Source organism: Myotis myotis, unplaced genomic scaffold (assembly GCF_014108235.1).
Source record: "Myotis myotis isolate mMyoMyo1 unplaced genomic scaffold, mMyoMyo1.p scaffold_m19_p_17, whole genome shotgun sequence".
NCBI lineage: Eukaryota > Metazoa > Chordata > Mammalia > Chiroptera > Vespertilionidae > Myotis > Myotis myotis.
Window position 1 is genome coordinate 10,097,546 of NW_023416321.1, and position 24,627 is coordinate 10,122,172.

Below are 24,627 nucleotides of genomic sequence, written 5' to 3' on the forward strand. Positions count from 1 at the left end.
CGGTGACAAAGGGATCAGAAAGGAGGAGACAAACTGAGGATGAAGAGCCAACAGGCCTGATGCTGGTTTGGGGAGTGAAGAGAGGTGTCAGGAGTGACTCCCAGGATTCTGCCTTGGGAGACTGGACCTAGGAACAGCACACAGACTGCAGGAGAGCATAGTGTAAAATAACGCATTCAACTCTGAATACGCAGTAAGTTAAGATACCAGTACTTCCGGCTACAAGGGACAGAAAACCTGACTGACAAAAGCTTAAACAAGTAGAAGTTTATTTTTTTCTTCAACAGGTGATTCCAGGGTTGATGCTGGGGCCCACCAATGGCATGAAGGGCCTAAGCCAGCCGTGGGCAAACTACGGCCCGTTTGAAATGAATAAAACTAAAAAAAAAAAAAAGACCGTACCCTAAAATAAAATAATAAAATAAAATAAAATATAAAATAAAAAGTAAAGTTAAAAAAAAAAAAAGTCCCACAGCCCATCAGTCAATGATGTTTACTTTGAATTTATATTATGTGTCCTTAAGAATGTGGTGAGAAGAGAGGCAAGCTTCAGAGACAATAGTGAAGAGGGCAGGGCAGAAAATGAGCTCAAGAAAGAGATTTTTTTTTAAAAAAAGAGTAGAGATCAGACAGTTACTTAAAGGAAGTCCAGTTTAAGAACCCATTGTGACCCTCGAGTCAAAAAGTTTGCCCACCCCTGGCCTAAGCTCTTCCCATATTTCTGCTCTAACACTTTAAAGCAGAGTACTCTTTTTTTAAAACTTCTTTATTGATTAAGGTATTACATATGTGTCCTTATCTCCCCATTGCCCCCCTACCTCCCCCCGTAAAGCAGAGTACTCTTAAGGTAGCTACTGCATTTCAACATATTGCTATCTCCCAAGCATAAGACTGTGAAAGGCTATCTGAAGTCTCCTTTCATTTCTTTGGCCAAAGATTTCAGATCACGATTCATCGCAAGGCTGGCGGGGTTCCATGGCCAAGGAAGAATAGAGGCTGGCTGCTGGGTAGGCATCCAGCAGGGTCTGCCCCAGCTTCGTGAAGTCTGAGGTATCTTTAAGACACCCAGATTAGCTATCCAATATGCTGTCTGGTGCCTTGGAGAGAGAACTACAGTTGAGTGGTAGGATGGGGAGTCATCCATGTAGATCAGACAGTTACTTAAAGGAAGAAGAAAAATTAGGAGAGACTATTATCATGGGAATTAACGGGGAGAGGGTGTGTTGGTTTTTTTTAACTTTTTGAGGAAAGGGGAGCTATTAACAGTGTCACATGCTGCAGAGAGACCAAATAAGACAAAGGCTACACAGTGTTACTTGCATGTGGCTATGAGAGAGTTACTTGCTAGAAAAAGAGCCTGGGTTATAGGCGACTGAGGAGTAACCACAGAAGAGGAAAATAGAAATGGCTAGTCTAGGCTTTTATTTTAAGAAGTTTGTCTGTAAAAAAAAGAAAAGAAAAGAAAAGAGAAGAAAAGAAAAGAAGAAAGAAAGAACAGGCCATGCTCCGTCTTCATCATAATTAGACATGTCATCTGCAGTCACTGTACTGAAGTCTAAAAGAAGATTCCAACTTTTTTTTTTTTTGGTTTTGCTTGTTTATAATGTTCCAACAAAAAATTTTCCCATAAGTCTAAGAATTTAAATCTTCCATTAAGCACTAAGTTACAACAGACAATGGCCATTTCTACGTCTAATCCTTTCTGTCCTGGATTCTTTGCAAAATTAAAAGTAAACTGGTAAAAATCTGGGGAGGGGGCAGGGGCAGAGACAGGAGAGTAGCTAGAGGGAATCACTGTGTAGGATGTAATGTTTTTATTAATATGAGAAGACATCTGAGAATATTTATATGATGAATGGAGAGACGTAACAGAGAAGGAAAAGCTGAAAGACAGGATGTCTGGGGGCAGTGGTAATAGTGGAATGAAGATGACAATTGCAAGTCAGTGCTTCAGTCCTCAGACAGTGTGAGGAGGGACTCTGAACTCAAAAGGTGACAGAGGGACGGAGAATGGGAAAGCCACGCAGACAAATCTCAACAGGGGAGAGGTTTTGGACAAGATTGAATAGCAAAAGTCTAAAAGTGGCAGCAAGGAGCTTGAAGAGTGCCAACGGCACTTCTGGGAAATGAGCAAATCCTATTTAAGATTACTTCAAGCAAAACAGTATCCTGCAGAAGAGCTATGTTTTACTTAGGCAGAGATGGAGAAAGAGGTTGAGGATACAGTAAAATTTGATTATAATAGCACATAGATTCTAGGAAACACAGGGGAAAGGATTAGAAGAGAGGTCTTTGGGAAAGATGAGAGATGGTGGAGACAAGGAAGTACAAAGCTGAATAGGAAGGATGATGACCAAAGACAGAGGGCTGAGGATGGGGAACAAAAATGGCTGGAATGACTAGCATCCATACTCTAACAGAATTCTAATACATGGTCTGCAGTCTTGTGACCTTTTATCACAAAATGAGAGAAATGTTATCATAGGAGACATTTGAAGAAATAGACATGATCTTTATAGATGACCCTGGCCCCTCTAATGTTCAGTAAAAAGAAAGAATACTATTTCTGGAAAAGAATATGTGGGGCTGGCTACAGAACAGTAAATTTCCTAATAAAGAGGGTCCCTTCTTTTAAGTTTTAGCCTAGGACCTAAAAACACATTTGTAACAGTTCATTCACTCAACTCACATTATTGAGCTCATACCACATGCCAGCACCATGCTAGACTTTTTCATTAATGAATATAAGACCATGCATGCCTTTGGAGAGTTTATAATCTTCAGAGATATGTACTCAGTTCTGAGAAACTGAATTTAAAATGAACTTGAAAGTATGTGTTAGAGCCCTCGCTGGTTTTGCTCAGTTAGAGCGTCAGCCCGAACTGAAGGGTTGCAGTTCAATTCCTGGCCAAGGGCACATACCTGGGTTGCAGGCTTGATCCCCTTGGTTGGGGCACATGCAGGAGGCAACAACTCAATGTGTCTCTCTTACATTAATGTTTCTTTCTCTCTCTTTCTCCCTCTTCCCTCCCCTCCCCCCATTCCACTCTATCTAAAAAAAAAAAATCAATGGAAAAAATATCCTCAGGTGAGGACTTTTTTAAAAGTGTGTGTTACAGCAGTCTTTTCAAATGTTAATGCTCATCTTACTTAATAATAGACAAACATGTAAATTAACCATCCCTCCACTACGGTCACCAACCAATCAGGAGAGTATGCAAATTAACCCAACCAAGATGATGGTTAATTTGCATACATAGGGGCGAAGCGGTGGAGTGAAGACTGAAGGCTCTGTCTGGAGCTGCGAAGACTGAAGGCTCCGTCCAGAGCGAAGGCCTGGGTCCCAGGTGCCGGAGGAAAACCGGTGCCGGCAGCCAGGGGAAGGGAAGGCCTATTGCACAAATCTCTTTGTGCAACGGGCCTCTAGTCCTATCTAATAAAAGAGTAATATGCAAATTAACCATCACTTTGCGATAAAGATGGCAGCGCCCACAGCCAATAAGGAGGGAATATGCACATTGACATGACAAGGCGAGAGGCGGAAGGTGGCCAGGGGAAGGAAGGCCTATTCTTGCACGAATCTTCGTGCATTGGGCCTCTAGTATGGAATAATGTTCGGATCTTATTAAAATGCAGATTTTGATTCAGTAGGTCTGATTCAATGAAGCCTGAGAGTACACATTTCTAACAAGCTTCCAGGTGATGTTGGTATTGCTGGTCCATGGCCACGCTTGGAGTATCAAGGAGCTAAAGACTCTAGCCTAAAAGATTCCTTTGCTTTACCTTTTCTATTGCACTGACCTGTAAAATCCTGAGAATCTTTCCTCTTTTCCTTGCTAACTCTCCAATCCATTCATTTTTCTAATAAAAAAGGGTGGAGGGGGTAGAAAACCTCAAAAAAGGGAGAGGGCTTTTTCTTCTAGCTACACACACTGCTTTCATGAACACGTCAAGCAACTACCTCACGTGATTAAATACTTCTGTGGAACCTCTAATATTTCAAACAGGGCACCTAGCTATTCAGTAAAAGAAGGAGAGATTGGGAACAGCAATTAATTCTAGGGATGCCATATGGCAGTATAGAACACTGGCTGGAACCTGAAAACTCAATTTCATAACAGTCTTACTTATTCTGAATTTTAATCATTATAGGATCAGCAAACATATGCCTACCAACCTGCTCCATTTACACAAAATTCTAAAGAATAATCGCACACTCAAAAATACTGGTTTTTCCCAAATGGACTTAAAATTTCTTTCATACCAGATTCTCTAAATAAAGTAGCTGCTGACAGTTCCAGTTTAATTTCTCGGTTAAAGGAAATCTTCAAACAGTTCTTTTCGTGAATAGTATTGCTTGCTTTCTTACCACTTTCATCGTCAGCTCACCATTTTGCACAAGTCTAATTTTCTCTGGTTCTGGATTCCTCAGCCCCCACGGGGGCTGGTTCAGGGGCCAGCCCTCCTGTCCCTGTGAACTCGGGCATTCCACCATATTTTCTCCATTTCACCTCTCTCCAGAATGGAGACATTATCATTTTCAACACATACTCCATCCCTGTCCTCTTAGAGCTAAGATACTTTCATCTCCTGGACATCTAATAACTTCAAGATAAGGACAGAAAAATCAGTTCTTGTTCTGTGAACTTTTGTCTCCGGTGCTTGAGAGACTATCCTAATATCCCCTGAACATGTTTTAGTGATAACATTTACTGCACTCGGGCCAAAATGATTTTCTGCCACTTTCAATTCTAGTTCAATAAAAGAATAAGAGCTTTGTTTCTAACCTCTGTCATTTTTAATACCATAAAATGATTTAAAAAATGTAAAATTGAGTTCCATTTCCTACTGGAGTACCAATCTCATATTAGCTTTCCTTTTATCAAATTTATGAGAAAAGTCAGAAATTGCCTTTCCTTTAAAAAAAAAAAAACACCAAAATTTCAGGATCTCCTGGGCAGAATGTTTGAATTAAATTTCAGCTCTCAATAATTGCTGGCCTGGAAGTTTTAAAGACATATAAAAGTTGGCTACATAAAGTTAGTTATGTCAGAAATAACAAACTGGAAGATTACCCCATAGTCCACACTCATCCAAAAATAATATTATTCCTAGAAAATTATCATCCTAAAATAATCACAAACGTGTTTATTACATTTCCAAATTGAGGAAGTCTATGGTTTTCTGAAACCACGGTGAATGAAATCTCTGGTTTCTGAACTGCCAAGTGAAACAAATAATGTTCTGGCAACCTTACAGCATTATGAAAATTTTCAAATATGCATAAGAGGTAAAAAGAGGAATGCAACCTAGGCTCTATGATTCACATGTTGCGATATTTGCTTTGTTACATATTTATTCATCCATTTTATTTTTTGATGCATTCCAAAATAAATTGCAGACATCAGTACACTCCAACCCTAAGCATTCCAGCACGCATATGTAATTAACTAAACTTCAATATTTAGCTACAGTTCTTTTAAGCCAATAACCTTTTGAAAGATGCCAATTCATTTTTTTTTTCAATGACTTGGCTAAGCAAACTAAGCAACCAATTGGAAGTTCTACATTCTAAATCCTAATCTTGTATTCATTCTGTTACTTTGAGTCATTTCTTATATCTCAGTTCTCTCATTAACAAAGGAACAAAGGCACTTGGCAGACATGGTGGAAGGCCTCCATCACCAAACTGCAGAGTGGACTTTGTGGTTATGGCAGAATTCACAAATGAGACACTCACTACCATAATTTAGGAACTAGCTAATGGGAGGTTACGTGGGTAGGCAATTTTCTGTAAATTACAATGAGAATCTCAAAAAGGCTCACAAATTTGAGGGAGCTTGAGTGTGAACATTCAATGACCATGCATCTTACACAAGCCGCTATGTGTCTATAATAAAATAATTTGAAGTTGGACCACTGGAGCCTGAGTCATTCCAAGTGGGAATTTCATAACAAAGCACTAGGATCAGATTGGAGTTTTCTTGGCTTTACAAAGCCACGGTATTCCTGGTTTGTAAACTCCTTATTAGCACCTACAGTAAGAGCTGCCGCAGGGATGGCTGCCCTTTCCTTTATAAACTGTTCGTTCCCCTACACTGATTTTTTTTCTTTCAGAAGATTGGCCCTGGAAGGGGCATCCTTTGAAGCTTGAAGAATCAAAACTACAGCAAAACACTGCTGGGAGTTCTGAAAGAAATATGAAGAAACTAAACTGGACCTGGGGCGATTGGCTGAGATCTTCCCAAACGGGTCAGCAGTTGGTCCATAAAATATTCCAATTGCCAAGGAGGCGGTGACATCTTGTGTAAATCAAAAACTGAAACCCTAAGATATCTCATTTCCATTTTAAATGCATGGGGGTTAAATATGGGTATCCAGGGCTGGAGAAGTTCCTGTGGGATTGATTTTTTTCTGTTTTCTCTGAGCTCTTTGCTGAGCGTGATAAGTAGGACTGCATTTCATTACCAACCCTGCTAGCACTGCACTTCAGGGAGACTGGATGAGGCTGCACAGTGGGAGAGAAGATCCGGCTTCCAAAGAAGAAATGATTCACATGGTGTGATTATAAAAACCCGTTTTACATCCAACTCGTTTTCAACAGAATCATGAAATAAAATAAAGTCCCAAGGAAATGAAATTTCCTGAATCATTTTTCAAATTAAAAAAAAAATACATAGTGATACCATAAAAGAAATCAAACCAAGGTTTCGAGGTGTGGGTGGTCATGCTTGCCATGGGTGTGTGTGTGTGTGTGTGTGTGAAAATAATTCCAAACATTTTTGGGGAAGACAACTTAAAAAGAAAATGTAAGATCATCGTTAGGGAAATCTTCAATGGAATCAGCCAGTGTTACAGAAATAACATCAGAACAAAGAGTTGGGCTCCTGACAGCTGACCCAACTCTTGCATTTCTCTCCTCTTTGCTCCAGTTTCACTGTAACACAGGAAGTGGAGACAGGATGGGTCTGTATCAGAAATAAGAGAAAACAAGCAAATTAGAGCAAACCACAATCAGAAGACCCTGCGCCACAGGTTCCTGGAGACCCACAAACAGATTAACATGGACAGGCATTTTTTTTATTGGCTTTCTATAAGCAGAGAAAATACTACACCGCTGGGACAAAAAGCTAGTTCCAGACCACATGAGACTGAAAATCAAGGCCAAAGCCAACGGTGGTAAAATAAAGACGGTCATGTTATATAAATTATCTTTTCACACAATATATGAAATAAGAGCCTCCATTTATAGACAAGTAGAAAAGCTTCATGTATTAAAAAACTGACACAGGATTTTCTGAAACCTTCCAAGACAAATTCACATTGAGTAGGTAATAGGAATGTGCCCATGTGATAATGACAGCTATAATTCTATCAGGAGTACAGCAAATTTCAGTGCCCTAACCATATGGCTGAAGAGCCGTGCTCAGCTTATTACCCTAACAGGTTAGTCCAAGCTGAAGGGTGCGAGCTCAGTTACCTGCCTATCTCCTGTGTCACATTTCAAAACGCTCTGCACTCTTGAGAGAACATATTCCCTTTAAAGGGCTCAACACTGAGAATTTTTAACAAAAGGTTTTGAAAGGAACAAATTTATTCATCCAGGCTTTTTTTAAAATCCACCTATCACTTAGCATAAAAAATGCGGAACTATCTTTATAAACAGACTTACTTACATAAAATACTTATTTTATAGGATACCCAAAGGGAGAAGCTTCTGCCCATTAATGCCACCACAACAGGCCAGTGTAAAAGAAAAAAAAAGGATCAACTTAATCTTGGAACTGGTACCAAATTCAAGAGACCCACACAAGTGAAAGAATAAACAAAATACTAATCATAAATTTAAAAGGAGAGTTGTACATTTCAAGGCTGCTTTGAAAGGACAGGAGACTTGCTATGAAAGAACACAATAAGATCTTCCATTTCAGGTTAAACCAAGAGGCCAGCAGCAGTTAATATCATTATCAGCCTCACCTGCAGAGCATTTTCAGATTAAAAAATAAATAAATATAACCCCTTACTCCCAGATAAATATATCTCCAAAAATCTTGAACACAATTGCAAATCTCAACATACACCCAGCAGATAACAGAAAACTAGTACAGGAATCTATATATATAAAAGCCAAGCGACTGGAAAGCCAGATGCACACTGTGGCCGGCCAACTGGCCCAATCAGGGGTGGGGGGTGGGGGGGAGGTGGCTCCTCCCCCCGGCTGGCCCCGCCCCAATCAGGGGCTCCTGCAGCCCCTCTTCCCTACTGGCCCGGCCCGCTATGCCCCCATCGGGTGGGCTGGCCAGACCCCACCTGTGCACGAATTTGTGCACCAGGCCTCTAGTTTGACAGAAAATTGACCAGTTGAGAGCCCCAAAGTGGTTGCCAGTTTTTGTTTTCTTTCTTAGTTTAAGGATAGGAGGAAGGGATAGGCCTAAAAAAGGAACAAATGGATTTTTAACTGTCAGGATGTGGTCAAATTATTGTGATGACTTTTGAGCCTTTTCAGAGCTCTTTAAACTTTGATAAATGGTACAATTACCTCCTACCCTTTTTTTTCTTTTTCTGTGTTGGCACTGAAACGCCAGTACACGTAGCAACATGAATAGGAAGAGATGTTATAGCCACATATCTAAACTTGCGAGTAACACAAATGTACAAACAGCACATTATACATTCATTCTCTTTGTTTTTTTGTTTTGTTTTTAATATATTTTATTGATTTTTTACAGAGAAGAAGGAAGGGGATAGAGCGTTAGAAACATAGATGGGAGAGAAACATCGATGAGCTGCCTCCTGCACACCCCCTACTGGGGATGTGCCCGCAACCAAGGTACATGCTCTTGACCGGAATCGAACCTGGGACCCTTCAGTCTGCAGGCCGACGCTCTATCCACTGAGCCAAACCGGTTAGGGCTACATTCGTTCTCTTGATAAGCACACTCCATTTTGTTTTGGGGTTTTTGAGCTCAATAACCAGCACTTGGGAAAAGTAAAACTCTCTGTGTAACTAATGGTAATGATGCTTTACAGTACTTATACTACTTTGAAAGTCTTGTTCGCAAAACTTGTATCAGGCTCCTTGGCTTTCTCCCTATAATACAAAGACATCTGAATGATATATCCTAAACTAAATCCTGTTTTAAAGCTAAATCCATGCTAATCTGAAAAAAAAAACAACTTGGAGTTCCCAAAGAAAACTAGAATTACTTTTATAGTATTTGTACTCGTGTATAATGTTTCATGCAGAGCTATAGACTAACCACCCACCATGCGACATGTTCAAGATACTCTCCAACCTGTCCTTTAAATGTCTTGGGTTTTGTGCCATAACCCTGTTACATAAAGCTATTTCTTTATTTCTTTCCTTTCCAATATGCTATCATCAATCTACCTGTCTCTCTTTGGAACTCCTTTAAGTTTCACAAAAGGAAATAATACTCCAGCTTGTTTCCATTGGCTCTGGCTGTCACTTCCAACAGGGAGCATAAAGGACCACTTATTCCAAAGTGGGCCATTGAGAGAGAACGCATCCCTACCTCGGTAATAACGATGTTCTATTTTCTTCCTCCCTTCCCCAACTCTGAAAGTATTTTTGCTGTCAGATGGCTTCCCCCGAATCAAACTTAAGAAACACTCGACTGTTTCTCCAAATGCCTAAGAACACCATCAAGCATTTGAGTGTAGATTATGGCTGCTTCATTCCAGGTGCCTCACATCTGGTGCTGATCCTGCAGTGACCACTGTAATAAAGCAGGAGGAGCCTCTGCCTGGCGTTCATCCTAATCATTCTCTAAAGAGCTCAATGAAAACTTGGACGGGGAACGTGAAAGCCGTTAGTTTTTAGGGAGAAGGTTTAAATGAGGAGGCAGTTTGAAGGAGAGCAATAAACATCACAGCTCAGGTTATCAAATACCACAACAGGGCTTCATTTCCGTGGAATCACAGACTGCCACCCGTTTTTTATTTTGTCTTACATGGAAAACATTATCCTTCATTGGTAACACCTTGAAGCCCAAAAACTCATATGTAGGTAAAGGTACAGATATGAATTTATTTTTTGTTTTCAAGTCTGGGAGAGGAGAGGCTAACTACGCTACTAGTGCTGACAAACAAATGAGCACGTGGAGGAAACACAAACCCCTGGAATATTATTGCTTTAATATGGCAAAGATAAAACTTTTTTTAATGGCTTTCAATAATTCTTTTCATGTTACTCAGCATTTAAATCTCAAGTTTGATGACTTCCAAATTTCTTTTCACACCCAGCTTCTGGGGGTCACACAACAAAAGTAAACGTGGCTGGCGTTGTACAAGCTTTTAGTGCTTTCAAACCAACTGGTATTAATACATATAAATGCAAAACAGGGACTAGAAAGGCAATATGGCTGAAGAAGAGGATTCAGTAAAACAAGGGTTACATTAACAGGATAATGACTGAATGGGTGGCCATAAGGCGACTTTGAACAGCTTGCCACAGGAAAGCTTCATTTTCCATTTTCTTGTACAGTATCTAATTTCTGGCTCCTCATTTCCTCCGTGATCTGATAAGTATGAAATTCTAAATAAAGTGTCATCTTTCTTGCAACAAATCAATGAACAGAAAGCTCCCGTCAACAATGCAGATGTTTCCGAAAGCTCCTGCTGATTATTTCCTGAATGTCTATCCCACAAACCACACAGTATGTTCTTTGAGAACAAGGAAGCCTCTTTGCCCCATAACACATACAGTGTCTATGTGTGTATGTGTGGATGTATGCACTTAAAAGGAGGACTAAGAAGTAATGCGCAACTGATAACAAGTCACCACAAAAATCACCTTTTGTTACCAATTTCAGATTGAAATTCAGCCCTTTCCAAATGCCATGGTACAAATATGGAAAAGGAGAATTCCTACTCATTGCATATTTGTCCCTACAGATGAAATAAAATTGTTTTGCATCCCCTATTACAGATTTACACCAGTTGTACCTCCATATACACAATTCTATTTTGGGCATCCTTCTCCCTGTAATATAATTTAAAATAATTCCACCCCAAAAAGAAACAGAAAAAAAATTTTTAAGAAAATAATCCCACCTTGATTCCTCCTGCTATCCTTATACAAAGGTCAACTTTGTATTATTTTTTTAAAAATATATTTTATTGATTTTTTACAGAGAGGAAGGGAGAGGAATAGAGAGCTAGAAACATCGATGAGAGAGAAACATCGATCAGCTGCCTCCTGCACATCCCCCACTGGGGATGTGCCCGCAACCAAGGTACATGCCCTTGACCGGAATCGAACCTGGGACCCTTCAGTCCGCAGGCCGACGCTCTATCCACTGAGCCAAACCGGTTAGGGCAACTTTGTATTATTAAAAAAATAAAAATTCTATGGGTTTCTAACTAAGCCTTCAGGTTCACAACCAAGCCTGGGCTTATCTGTATATATAAAAGCCTAAGTGCCCAGAACCACCAGAACAACAGGTCTCTATGATGCGCACTGACTACCAGGGGGCAGACGCTCAACACAGGAGCTGCCCCCTGATGGTCAGTGCACTCCCACAGCCAACCTCCCCCAGCCGGCCAACCTCCCGTGTGTTCTCTCCCCACAGCCAGCAGGCCCCAGTCTGGGACAGGGAACTGGGGGTGGGTGGCGGCTGATGTGGCCCCTTTCCCAGGGGTGCCGAGGGCCAGCACCCTCCTTGGGGCTGGTGGCCAACCTCCCGTGCCAGCAGGACCTGATCGGCCCACTGCCCACCTGCTGTGGTGGCAGCGTGGCGGCGAGAGAGGAGAAGGGAGCAAAGGAGGAAGGAGTGGAGGAAAGGGAACCGCACAGTGGCGGGGTGCCAACGATGGCGGAGTCGGCGTCCGGCGTCCATTCCTCGGTGACCATCGCCTCCTCTCCGACCCAGCCCTGACTGGCCTGGCTCTGATCGGCCCTGATCGCTGGCCACGCCTAGAGACCCCACCCTTGCACAAACTTCATGCACCGGGCCTCTAGTCTCCTAATAAAGGAACATTATGGGAGCGTTTGTGTTAAACACTCTGCCAGCCTACCAAATGTTATAATATTTTCACTTTTCAAAAAGCTCCCATCTTCTGCATTCTGTTAGTTTCAATTATTCAGGGCAACCCAGGCTGATAATTACACAGTCCCCAGTCGCTGAGTAAAAGTGATGCTTAATTAGCCAGCAGGAAAGATCGATTAAGATCCAGCAGGGCATCTTGTGAGGTTCTCTCACATTCCTGGAGGGAATAGATTCTGGCTGTGCCCTTTGAAAGGATAAAACTCCCCGCTTCTCAGGAGTTTCAGTGAGGTTTCTAAAGTAGATGCTAAGATCGGTCAGCCACACAAATTAACTCCCAATTATAACCCTGCAGATGCTCTGCCTCTTCTAAGAGTACTCAGATCAAACATTCCGAGTTACACCGCCACCAGGTTGGAAAAGGCTTAAAGTAATGCTCACTTATCCCCAACTCTCTTTCAGTTTCCACATTTCAAGTAAGACCTGGGTGAGAAGTATATTGGAAAGGAAAGTTTTTGTTTCTTCCTCCCCGACACAGGTGTATGCATCTGTCAGATGCTCACATTCTAAAAGGCACACATTAGGTGTGAGCCTCTTATTAAAAAAATCTTAATGAGCATGATATCCCCACCCAGTCTGAGACTAAAACATTCCAATATAGTCAGAGAATCAACTAGGTAAGTCTGGGTTTACGTTTTTTGTTTATTTTTGGTTTTTTAGGGAAGGAGACGTGGAAGTAAAATCAGGACTAAAAATCATAGTGAAAATTAATTATCTCACAGTGCCTAACGTCTTCCCTTTAGTAACGCGGACAAGCACAAATGTTTACCTTGTCACACATTTTGCAAAAGTGTTCAATAAAGACCAACATAGTCCAAAGCTAAAAGCAGAATTATTATCTTAAGACACATAATTAGCAAACTATTTCTATTTTGGTAAGCTCTACTAATTATGCCTGCCTAGTTCCAATTCAATTCAGTAAACATTTATTAAGCTTCATGGGATTGATGAACTTACCTTGCATTTAAATAAAATAAATGTACATATACACACAAAAAAAATAATATTCATTAAGCCTCTACCAAGTATATAGTACTATGGTTGGTAGGTCTTATCTTGTTAATTTATACACTACTAAAGTAGATTTTACTGATTATATACTGTTTTAAACTTATGAGGAAGAAGAATGGAACCATTTATACAAACCTAGTTTTTATTTGCTGAAAACCCCGAAGAATATGGTCTCTGTGGTCCCTTGCAATAGCACTGAGGTTCTCATCCCTCAAATCTTCCGCCAGAAATTCCTCAGCATCTAAAAGAAGAGGAAAGTAGATCAGCTAAAAAGAAGTACTAAAGGAAAAAGAGGAAAATCTGAAGAGTTTAGAAATGGATATTATTTTCTCTTTAAAAACTTTAAAGTTGCAGAACAATGTGAATGCGCTTAATGCCACAGACCTGTACACTTAATAATGGTTACAATAATGGTAAATTTTGTTATGTAGCGTTTACCAGAATAAAAAATAAATAAAACTTTCTATATGCCTATAAGTGACACCTTTTGACAATCCAAGACATTGCTATAAATTTAGGAAGTTAGTGCATATATTAACAACAAGAAAACACTATTTTCTAAATGACTTTAAAGGAATATTTAAGTAGTAATTCTCATTGATGGCAGAGGATGGACTGTCATTTCCATAAACATCTAAATATTACAAATAATTCCTGGAAGGTCACAGAAATACCAATAAATAAAGCTGAAACAGAAAAACAGAGCAGAACTGCAAACTCAAGAGCAAAAGGGCGGGCATTCACAGAAGAAACATTAATTAGCAGTTGCATCATCAATGAAAATGACAATGCAGCCAAGTGAAGGAGCCCACACGGAAAAGAAAAATGTGTCTAAGAGAAGGAAATGGCAATTCATGTGAGCATACATTATAAAACAGGAACGTGGTAGAAAGATCGAATATGAAACAAATCATGTTATGTTGAAAGAAATTGGGGGGCACCTATAAATTTTCAAAGACAAAATACATTGATAACGATTACAATTGTCAGAAATACTAGCTACACACTTTATTACACATAAAATGGTTATCATCCCTAAAAAAGCATATAAATAATATAGTTAAAATTTCCCACCTCCAAAAATAGTGCCTGTAATATGAAACTGTACCATATATACTATCAAAATAATGTTAGAATTTATACAGTTGGGCCACTGTGTAATAAGAACCCTTAAAAGTCTGTTTTACATTCACAGCATTAAAAGTCACCAAACAAAATTCTAGGTAGTCATCACCAACATTTTTGATGAGGTATAAAGTTCTGAAAATTAAAATTTTCACAGAGGACCACCATCAACTTCTATACCCTGCATCACATCTATTGTATAGGTCATTTAGTAGGTTCTTCTAAGGTCCTATGAAGGCTAAAGAATGAGGAAATGGGAAGTTGAATTAAAAGGTTAAAGTAAATGGTACCCAAAATTTAATTAATGTAACATACCATATTAACAGAAAAAAATCACATGATCATCTCAACAGATACAGAAGAGGAAAAAAAAATGGACAAATTTCAATAGCTCTTCATGGTAAAAATCACTCAACAAACTAGGAATAGAAGAACATTTTTCAACCTGATAAAGAGCATCTACAAAAACCCCACAGCTAAGATCATACTTAATAGTAAAAGGCTGAATACCTCCCTGTTCCCAAGGTCAAGAACAAGACAAGAATGTCTGCTCTCACCATTTATACTAGTAATTGTACTGGTGCTAGCCAGGGAAATTATGCAAGAAAATGAAGTTTAAAAAGTCTAGATTATATGGGAAGAAGTAAAACTATCTCTACTTTCAGATTTTATGATCTTGTATCTATATAGAAAACCTTCTGGGTGCATGCAACAGACTGACAGATCTCAGAGGCAAGGGGAGTGGAGGGAAGGGGAAGAGATTAACCAAAGAACTTATATGCATACTAGAGGCCTGGTGCACGAATTCATACATGGGTGGGGTCCCTTGGCCTGGCGGGCCAGGGGGAGGGGCCATGGGAGATTGGCTGTGGGAGCACACTGACCACCAGGGGGCAGCTCCTGCATTGAGTGTCTGCCCCCTGGTGGTCAGTGTATGTCATAGCAACCAGTCTTTTGGTCGTTCAGTAGTAACAGTCCCTTAGGCTTTTATATAGAGAGATATGCACAGCCCATGGACACAGACAATAGTGTGGTGAAGGCCAGGGACTGAGTGGAGGCGGGTAAAGGCAGGGAAAATGGGGGACATCTGTAATACTGTCATTTTAGCCTGTGCCAATCCTTTTGCATACAGACAAAAATCTTAAATGTATAATGCCAGTATAGACAGGAATTTGTGCCACCCTTCTCTTAGAAATGTGAGTTCTGCTTTAGTAGTTCAAATACTTTCACTAAATATCCCCTCTAGGAATACTCTGATTGGTGTTTGGTTGATGGAATTGTTTTCAGCAGCACTGACCGTTCATCCTCCCTCCATATAGAAGGTTGACTGAAGCAAACTTTTGAGTTGTAGAAGCATATATCAACAACAAAAAACATTTGCAACTGTTCAGGAACACCAACAACTTTTTTTCCTTTCAGTGTATTAGGAGCATTACTTAGAAAATAGATGGAGGCAAACTTGGAAAATGTGACCCATAAGACACTGTTCTCCAAATAAACAGAATAGCCTTGCAAATGGACGGGGTCAGAGATTCGGGAGTATGCCAGAGACGTTCACCAGTCTACAAAGCCTAGTGATCTTGGGTGCATCCTGCTAAGTCAGAATCTTTTCAGCCAGCCTCCAATCCTGCAGTGCTGTTTCCCAGGGATGTGAAGAACAGATCATGTCTCGTGTTCCACATACTCTCTGTTCCCTTAGCCTTCCCTCTTCCTTTCCTATCTTCTTATTCTGACTAGAGGCCCGGTGCATGAATTCGTGCACGGATGGGGTCTGGCCGGCCCACCCCAATTGGGGTGGGGGGTCGATGAGGGGCAGGGCTGGCCAGGGGGAGGGGCCGAGGGCGGTTGGCTGGCTGGCCCCGCCCTTTGGTTGAACTCCCGGTCAAACTCCACGTCGAGGGGACAATTTGCATATTAGCCTTTTATTATATAGGATTATTTGCTGGAATAGGTAAGCTGCCTGGAAACTGAGGAATTTATGTTCTAGGACAGCTGTGAATTATAATAGGAAGATGCATCTTTGCCAGAGCTGTGCTTACTTTTTAAATATGGGACTTAAAATCATCGTTTATTACTTTTAGTACAAAATACTGTATATTGCTACAAGGCAGCCTTCCAGAATAATCTTCCACCTCTGTCCCTCTTGCCCCTAACTTTTATGTTCTGCCCTCCAAGTTGAAATTCTTTCAGTCTCTCTGAGATCTGTCACGTCAAGACCTTTGCACATGATGTTCCCATGCTTGTGCCATTCTTTTTTTTTTTTTAATCTTCACCTAAGGATACATTTTTCTTTTTTTTTAGAGAGAGAGAGTGGAAAGGAGGGAGGAGGGAGAGGGGGAAGAAGAGGGAAGAAAAAAAAAAAAAGAGAGAGAGAGAGAGAGAGAGAGACATTGATGTGAGAGAGAACACTGGTGGGCTGCCCTCCACATGTGCCCCAGCCGGGGACTGAACCCACAACCCAGGTACATGCCCTGACCAAGAATCGAACCTTTTGGTACACAGGACGATGCTCCAACCAACTGGGCCACACCAGCCAAGGCTATAGTAAGTCCTGAAGTTGAGTTCTCCAACTTTGTTTCTCCTCTTTCTTCTTCTCCTCTTCCTTTTTCTTTAGTATTGTATTAAAAATATACTGTGAGAATTTTTGAATTCCTTAAATTTTCTTCATGAATATTATTTTTAAATGGCTATCTATTCATTATATGGATCTATGGTATAACCAATATTAAGTGGAAAACCTCAGAACATTTGGTATCTAATTTTTGTAAATGAAGATAGAAGGTCATGTTAGAGAATAAAAACAGAAAGAGGGGTGGGGCTGTAAGTAATTATAATTTTCTTCCTTGTATCAGTTTCTGTATTTTGCAAATTTTCTACAATGAGCAGTAGTATCTTTTTTTTTTTTATTAGAAGTAACGGTAAAATATATTTGTGTCTGTAAGTCTGAGAAATACATTTTCTTCCTTTCCCCTCTCAATCTATCTAAATACTATAATAGTATTCAGAAACATTTGCACCATAATTTACTACCTGGACTTATGCTTACTACATTAATATACTGGGAGGAGGAGTCCAGGGTAGTGATTAAGAGCTCAGACTCTGGAGTAAGATCACCTGGATCCATATCTTGGCTGCACCACTTGCTAAATGTGTATGTAAGCTGGGAGCAGGTTTCTTAATTTTAGTTTTCTCATGCAGAAAATGAAATAGTAGTATCTGCCTCATAGGTAACCCAAGGTCTCCTGAGGTGAGGTGACATGATGTTTATATTAGAAAACATTTTGTTCTAAAAAGGTTGTTCACTTAAAAGAAAACCCATCAGATAGAGGGTGAGCTTGGTTAAATAAGGGAGGTGATCTATTGAGGGGCCTTTCCAAGTTTCTGCCCTGTACAGTGGTGAGCAGTGTGTTCTGAGCTGTACTGCTCAGGCACCTTTCGGATTGCATTCACTGTGAATAGCATCACCTTTTACACTGAAGGGCAGATGTATTACGTATTGGTCTGTAAATTTTCTTCCCTTAATATATTTATAACGTTCCAATATCAGGTTATATTGCCTTCATAAAATGAATTGAAAAGTGTCTGCTCTACTCTATCTTCTGTGATAGTTTGTGTAAGAATTGTATTACTTCTACCTTAAATGTTTAATAGAATTTACTTGTGAAATCATTGGGGCCTGACTTTTCTTTCTAGAAAGGTTTTTTTAAAACTACACATTCTATTTCTTTTATAGACATAGGAGTATTTGGATTTTGTATTTTATTTTGTGTATATTTGGTGAGTTGTGCTGTTCAAGGGATTTATTGGTTTAATCTAAGTTATTAAATTTATTGGCAAAAGGATGTTGATACTATTCCCTTATTCTTTTAACCTCTGTGAGGTTTTTAATAATATCCCTTCTTCGTTCCTGATATTGGTAATTTGTGTTTTCTATTTTTTCCTTTCATGAATCTTGATAAATCTGTTAGGGGTTTATCAAATTTATTGGCCTTTTAGAAGAACCAACCAGTGTTTTTTCTGCTTTCTATTTAATTGATTCTTGCTCTTATCTTTATTATTTTCTTTTTTTGACTTGGGATTTAATTTGATTTTCTTTTTCTAGTTTCTTAAGGTGAAAACTTAGATCACTGATTTTAAACCTTATTTCTCTAACATGAGCATTTAAAACTACACATTTCCCTTAAGCATGGAAATCTACAAATTCTACAAATTTGGGTAAGCTTTACTTTATAATTCAACTTGAAATATTCAATTTGTTCAAAGAAGAATATTTCTTCTTTCATTTATGTTATTTCAAATTGTAGATTTTGAAATCTATCTCCTTATTATTGATTTCTAACAATTCTTTTGTGGTCCGGGAACATACTCTGAAAGGTTTTAGATTTTTGGCATTTATTAAGACTTATTTTATGGCCTAGAACAGCGGTTCTCAATCTGTGGGTCACGACCCCTTTGGGGGGGTCGAACGACCCTTTCACAGGGGTCGCCTAAATACATCCTGCATATCAGATATTTACATTACGATTCATAACAGAAGCAAAATTACAGTTATGAAATAGCAAAGAAAATAATTTTATGGTTGGGGGTCACCACAACATGAGGAACTGTATTAAAGGGTCGCGGCATTAGGAAGGTTGAGAACCACTGGCCTAGAATAAGGTATATCTTGGTGAACATTCCTTGTACACTTAGAAATATGTATTCTATAGTTGTTGGACATATCATTCCATGCATCTGAATTAGGTCAAATGGTTGATAGTGTTCAGGTCCTCTATCTCCTTAATGATTATTTGTCTAGTTGTTCTATTAGCTTCTGAGGGAGGGTGGTAAAGTCCCCCACTATAATTGTGGATATGTCTTTTTTATCACTTTAGTTCTGTTGGACTTTGCTTCAACTATTTTGAAGCTCTGTTATTATGTGCACACACATTTATGACTGTTCTATCTTCCTTATGACTTGGCCCTTTTATCATTATGAAATATCCCTCTTTATCTCTGGTAATACTCCCTGTCTTGAAATCTACTTTGTCTGACATTAAGATAGCCATTCCAACTTCCTCATGCTTACTGTTTGCATACTATATAATTTCCATTATTTTATTTTCATCCTATCTGTTTTTTTATGGAAGTACTAGAGGCCTGGTGCACAAAATTCATGCACTCAGCCAGGCCTGCACCCTCTCGCAGTCTGGAAGCCCTCAGGGGATGTCTGAGTGATGACTTAGGCCCACTCCCCGGGGAAAGCAGGCCTAAGCCAGCAGTCAGACATCATTAATGCTGCCATGGAGGCAGGAGAGGTTCCCGCCACTGCTGCCCTGCTTGCCATCTGTGAGCCCGGCTTCTGGCTGAGCAGTGCTCCCCCTATGGAAGCGCACTGACCACCAGGCAGCAGCTCCTGTATTGAGTGTCTGCCCCCTGGTGGTCAGTGCGCGTCATAGCGACCAGTCATTCCGCCATTCGGTTGATTTGCATATTAGCCTTTTATTATATAGGATGTCACTTGTAGACAGCATATAATGGGGTTTTGCATTTTTATTAGTCAGACATTCTCTGCTTTATAATTGGAGTGTTTAGTTCATTTACATGGAACATAACTATTGTTATGGATGGATTTAGGGTCTTCCATTTACCTATTTGTTTTCCAATGTCACATTTTCTTGGTAGACTTGCCTTTAAAAAATAATCAAATGCTTTTTAGTACTTTAATTCCTTTATTTTTAAAAATGTACATCTTTATTTTCTGTTAGTGTTTCTCCAGTGATTACAGTGTGCTCCTTATCATAGTCTACGTAGAGTATCTTATCACTAAAGAGTATCTTACTCCCCTTTCTCCATCCTCTCTTCTATTTTTGTCATATTTTTTACATGTATCTATGTTATAAACTATACCATGCAGTGTTTATCTGTGCTTTAAACTGCCAGTTATCTTTTGAAGGAATTAAGAAGAAGAGGGAAAAATGATAATGCTTTCTTTAAATTATTGACAGTATCACCGATGGCCCCCATTATCCCTCCCTTTGCCCCTCCACCCAGTCTCTGGCAGTATTACAGGTCTTCTGGTCCTCTCTTTAGTAAGAAGAAGTCCCCAAGTATTTGGAAATATCCTCTAAGTGTGAATGGTTGTCCTGGTTGGGCCTGAGCAGAGAAATATCCATTCTCTCATTGCTGCTAATTTTATTGTCATTTTACTCCAACAACCCTCTGCTGGCTTCTGACATCATTCCTCACCCCCTCCTCTTACCACAGCACCTCTAAGCCTGTTGGCAGCCCTACTTTCAATGGCAGAGGGAGCTGAAGGTGAGAAGGGAGGACAGGAAGAGAAGGAGCTAAGGAGAGGAAATTCTATTCTTTCCCTCTGGGTCCTTCCACTGGTTCTCACATCCCACCTTGGTGAGGCCACATTCTTGCTCTCATTCTGGACCTTTAAATGCTCTCTTCCCTAATCCTTAGAACCCCAACCTGGCTCATACCCAGCTCCTCACTCCTTTCCCAGCCCTGCCCATTGGAGTCACTCCCCAGTCACAAATACCATTAGAGCTTGGAGTTAGGAAACAGGTAGAGAAAGGATGGACTCCCATGGAGTGACCCATGTTTTAGGTCAGAAAGAATATCTGTAATCCCAAATTGGATGATCATTCCCCATCAAAATATTATGTTTATAGTCCTCTCTTTCAGATACAATACTCACAAGGTGGGAATCAACTTTAAAAACATGATGCTTTTTCCCATAAAAACATTATTCTATAAAAAAAAACACCTTAATAAATATTGGGAAACTATCTATTCACTAATGGAAGAAAAAGGAGGGGGAGGGGGAGGGGGAGGGGGAGGGGGGGAGGGGGAGGGGGGGGGGGGGGGGGGGGGGGAGGGAGAGGGAGAGGGAGAGGGAGAGGGAGAGGGAGAGGGAGAGGGAGAGGGAGAGGGAGAGGGAGAGGGAGAGGGAGAGGGAGAGGGAGAGGGAGAGGGAGGAGAAGGAGAAGAAGAAAACCTACTTCAGCCTCATCTTTGATTAAATTTTCAATGATACTTCATTCTGAACACTTTGAAGGAGTTAAAGCCTTAAACACCAGACATCACCCCTCCAGGTTGGAGACGGTCCTCTGTCAGGAGGGGGGTTAGAAAAGGGTTGTTGGGATTATGGAGAAGAGAGAGGGAGATGAAAGAGAGGAGGGACTCCCAGGGGCCTTCTGTTTGGATTGATGATGGTAGGCAGGTAGTAAAGATCTGTTGGCATAATCCTGAAGACTTCCATGAGGGAACTGCTAACAGTAAGGCATCCTTTCTAGTAACAGACTGTGCCTACCCACCATGACATGCCCAGTAAACCACGCTTGCTAAACCACAATAATCTCCACCATGGAAATACTAATAGAAACTACTTTTAGTCTAGATATCTGAGTATTCTGAACATTAAATTAAACATCACATAGATTGGCTGCCTCCTTTATGCACTCCCACCAGGGCAGGAAACAAACCTGCAACCCAGGTACGTGCCCTGAACCAGAAATCAAACCCAAGACCCTTTAGTACGTGGGCTGATGCTCTAACCACTGAGAACACCAGCCAGAGCCATGTATTTTATTTTTAATTACAAAAATAACTCATGAATATATTTTTATTGTAGAATATTTGCACAACATCTCACATTGATATTTCTCTCTATCTGAAAGTAATGGAAAAATATCATTGGGTGAGGGTTAAAAATAATGATAATAATAATCCTATATAATAAAAGGCTAATATGCAAATTGTCCCCTCAACCAGAAGTTCGACCAGGAGTTCGGCAAGGGGATGGGGCCGGCCAACTGCCAACAGCCCCTCCCCCTGGGCGGCCCCACCCCTGATCGGCCCCCACACCCTGATTAGGGGCATCCAAGGCCCCTTCCCTGACCGGCCCCTGCCTGATTTGCCCCAATAGGGGCTGGCCTACTGGACCCTACTTGTGCACAAATTCATGCACCGGGCCTCTAGTAAATTAAATAAAATATATGGACCATAACATCCACCAGAATGTGTAAAAATAAAAAGACTGCAACACCAACTGCTGGTGAGGGTATAGAGCAATGAGAGCTCTCGTACACTGCTGGTGGGAGTATAAAATAAGTAGAATCACTTTGGAAACCTGTTTAGAGTTTCTAGTAAAATTAACCACATGCCTTTCCTATGACCCAGTAATGCTACTCCTAGATAGTTATCCAAGAGAAATGAGTGCTCATGTCCACAAAGTATGTTATACAAGAAATGCTCATAGCAGCTGCATTCATGATAACCCCAAGCTGAAAAATCCGATGTCCACCAGCAGAAGAATGGATAAACTGTGGGATATTCAGACAACAGAATATTACTTAGTAAAAAGGATAAAACTGATACACAGAACAACATGGATAACTCTTAAAAAACACACATTATGTTGAGAACAGACAAAAAAGAGATCATACTGATTGTATGAAGTTCCAGAACTGGAAAGGAAAGTTTCTAGGATCATAGTAATGTTTGTGTCTTGACCTAGTCAGTAGTCACACAGGTATATACTATATATTAAAATCATCCTTCTGTAACATTTAAGATTTGTGCATCTTATATACATATATCAAACTTTCATAAAAATACCAGGAAGGAAGGAAAGAAGGGAGGGAGGGAGGGAGGGAGGAAGGAAGGAAGGAAGGAAGGGAGGAAGGAAGGAAGGAAAGAAGGAAGGGAGGAAGGAAGGAATGAAAAAAATGATAGATGAAGAAGCTCACAAAAAAGTTATCAGAAAGGGAATCTATTTTAAAGGGACTGTGATTTTAAGGAGGTTTATTACAATGCAGTTAACAGATATTTTCTGTAGCTAAGTACCCTGGCATACTCTCATGCTGGATTATGAGTACCTTAATTCTAATTCATACTACTGGTTCAACTAAGTATAAATATGTGCCACTAGTTACTTTTTAGTAAAGCTCCTATTAGGTGAATAAAAATTTTTACTTCTCTATAACAAACGAGTATTAGAATGTCCACAATGTTAGAAGAAGACCCTAGATGAGAATTTAAGTAACTCATAAACGATTTTATCAAAGCCATCAGCCTTCAGGAAAGCTTGCTCTCTGGATGCTAAGACCACTCTGTTCCTGAGCCCACATCTGTCCTATCTCCTACGAAAAGCTGAATAGTAAAATTAAACAGTGGAACTCAAAGACTCCAAACCAGAAAAGCCATCTGTTATAATCACCTAACCTATAATGCAGCACTGACAAACCGGAAAAGCAAGCAATGAACTTGGAAACACAGGGGAAATAAATATGAATAAATGTAGCAGAAATTATAGGGTTTCTGTAGGGTGTAATGGTTTATAATGTGAAAAAATTAGATCTGCGGTAGTTATGTCAGTATGTTAAGATTCTCAGATGACGGTAAAACTTGAAACTTAACTTACTTTTCCTATATTTAAAATGATTAAAAATTGGTTAAGTATTACCCTTACATAAATGAGGTAAAAATGTTATTATCTTAATAGCTGGCACTAGGATTCCTCTTAGGGAGAGAACTGTCGCTGTTTGGAAAAGTAACTTGTTTCTCTGTGTGTGGGTGTAACCTAAACAACTAAACATATAGATACACTGTCTTTTCACATGGCAATGGAAAAAAAATATTTTTTAAAACTTTGCTCCAGATAGGATAACGGGGAACAGTGCCAGTGAGAAGGTGTAAGGCTGGGAACCACACTAGGTGAAGGGTCAGAGGGTACTCTCTGATGACTGGGCTGGCAAAGGGGCATTGAGGCAGAGGAAGGTCTAATATTCACATCGAAATCATTTGCATCACAGCAATAAAAACCCCTCCTCCCATATCCTGTACCCCCTAAATCTCTAGTGATGTCTTCTACACTCACAGGGACTTCATGTGGGCAGGCTTTTGTGGAATTCGAGGACAAGGATATGTCTAGGCTATCGTTTTTCAACCTTGACACAACCGCCGTTTGGGGCTGGGTAATTCTTTGCTGTGGGGACTGTCCTATGCACCATAGGAAGTTTGGCGGCGTCCATGGCCTCTACCCACTAGATGCCAGAAGCACCTTTCCCAGTTGTGACAATGAAAAATGTCTTCATGTGCTGCCAGAAGTCCCCTGAGAAACAAAATTACCCCAATTAGGAACCACTAATTTAGGTCTACACAACCCAGAACAGAGAGAGCCTGGGGCGGGGAGGTGGGGGTGGGCTAGAGGGGGTCAATGAGGGAAGAGAGAGAGGGAGAGGGAGAGAGAGAGAGAGAGAGAGAGAGAGAGAGAGAGAGAGAGAGAGAGAGAATACTTTCAACAATAAAGATTTTTTTAAATCAAGCAAAAAAAAAATACTGTAAGCAGCCAAAATACAAGTCACAAAGGCCCCACCTAAAGGTTTCGGTACTGTGTTCATTCAGACATACCTTCTTTTACCCATATCTC

At 40.3% G+C, this 24,627-nt stretch overlaps 1 protein-coding gene across 1 annotated transcript in view; it reads right to left on the reverse strand.

Annotated features, from left to right (window-relative positions):
• SKAP1 (src kinase associated phosphoprotein 1) overlaps positions 1 to 24,627 on the reverse strand; it is a 256,606-nt gene that overhangs the window by 226,202 nt on the left and 5,777 nt on the right. Inside the window, exon 2 of the mRNA XM_036339230.1 lies at positions 13,215 to 13,320. Within this exon, the coding sequence (XP_036195123.1) occupies positions 13,215 to 13,320 (106 nt within the window). The remainder of the gene's footprint in view (positions 1 to 13,214; positions 13,321 to 24,627) is intronic.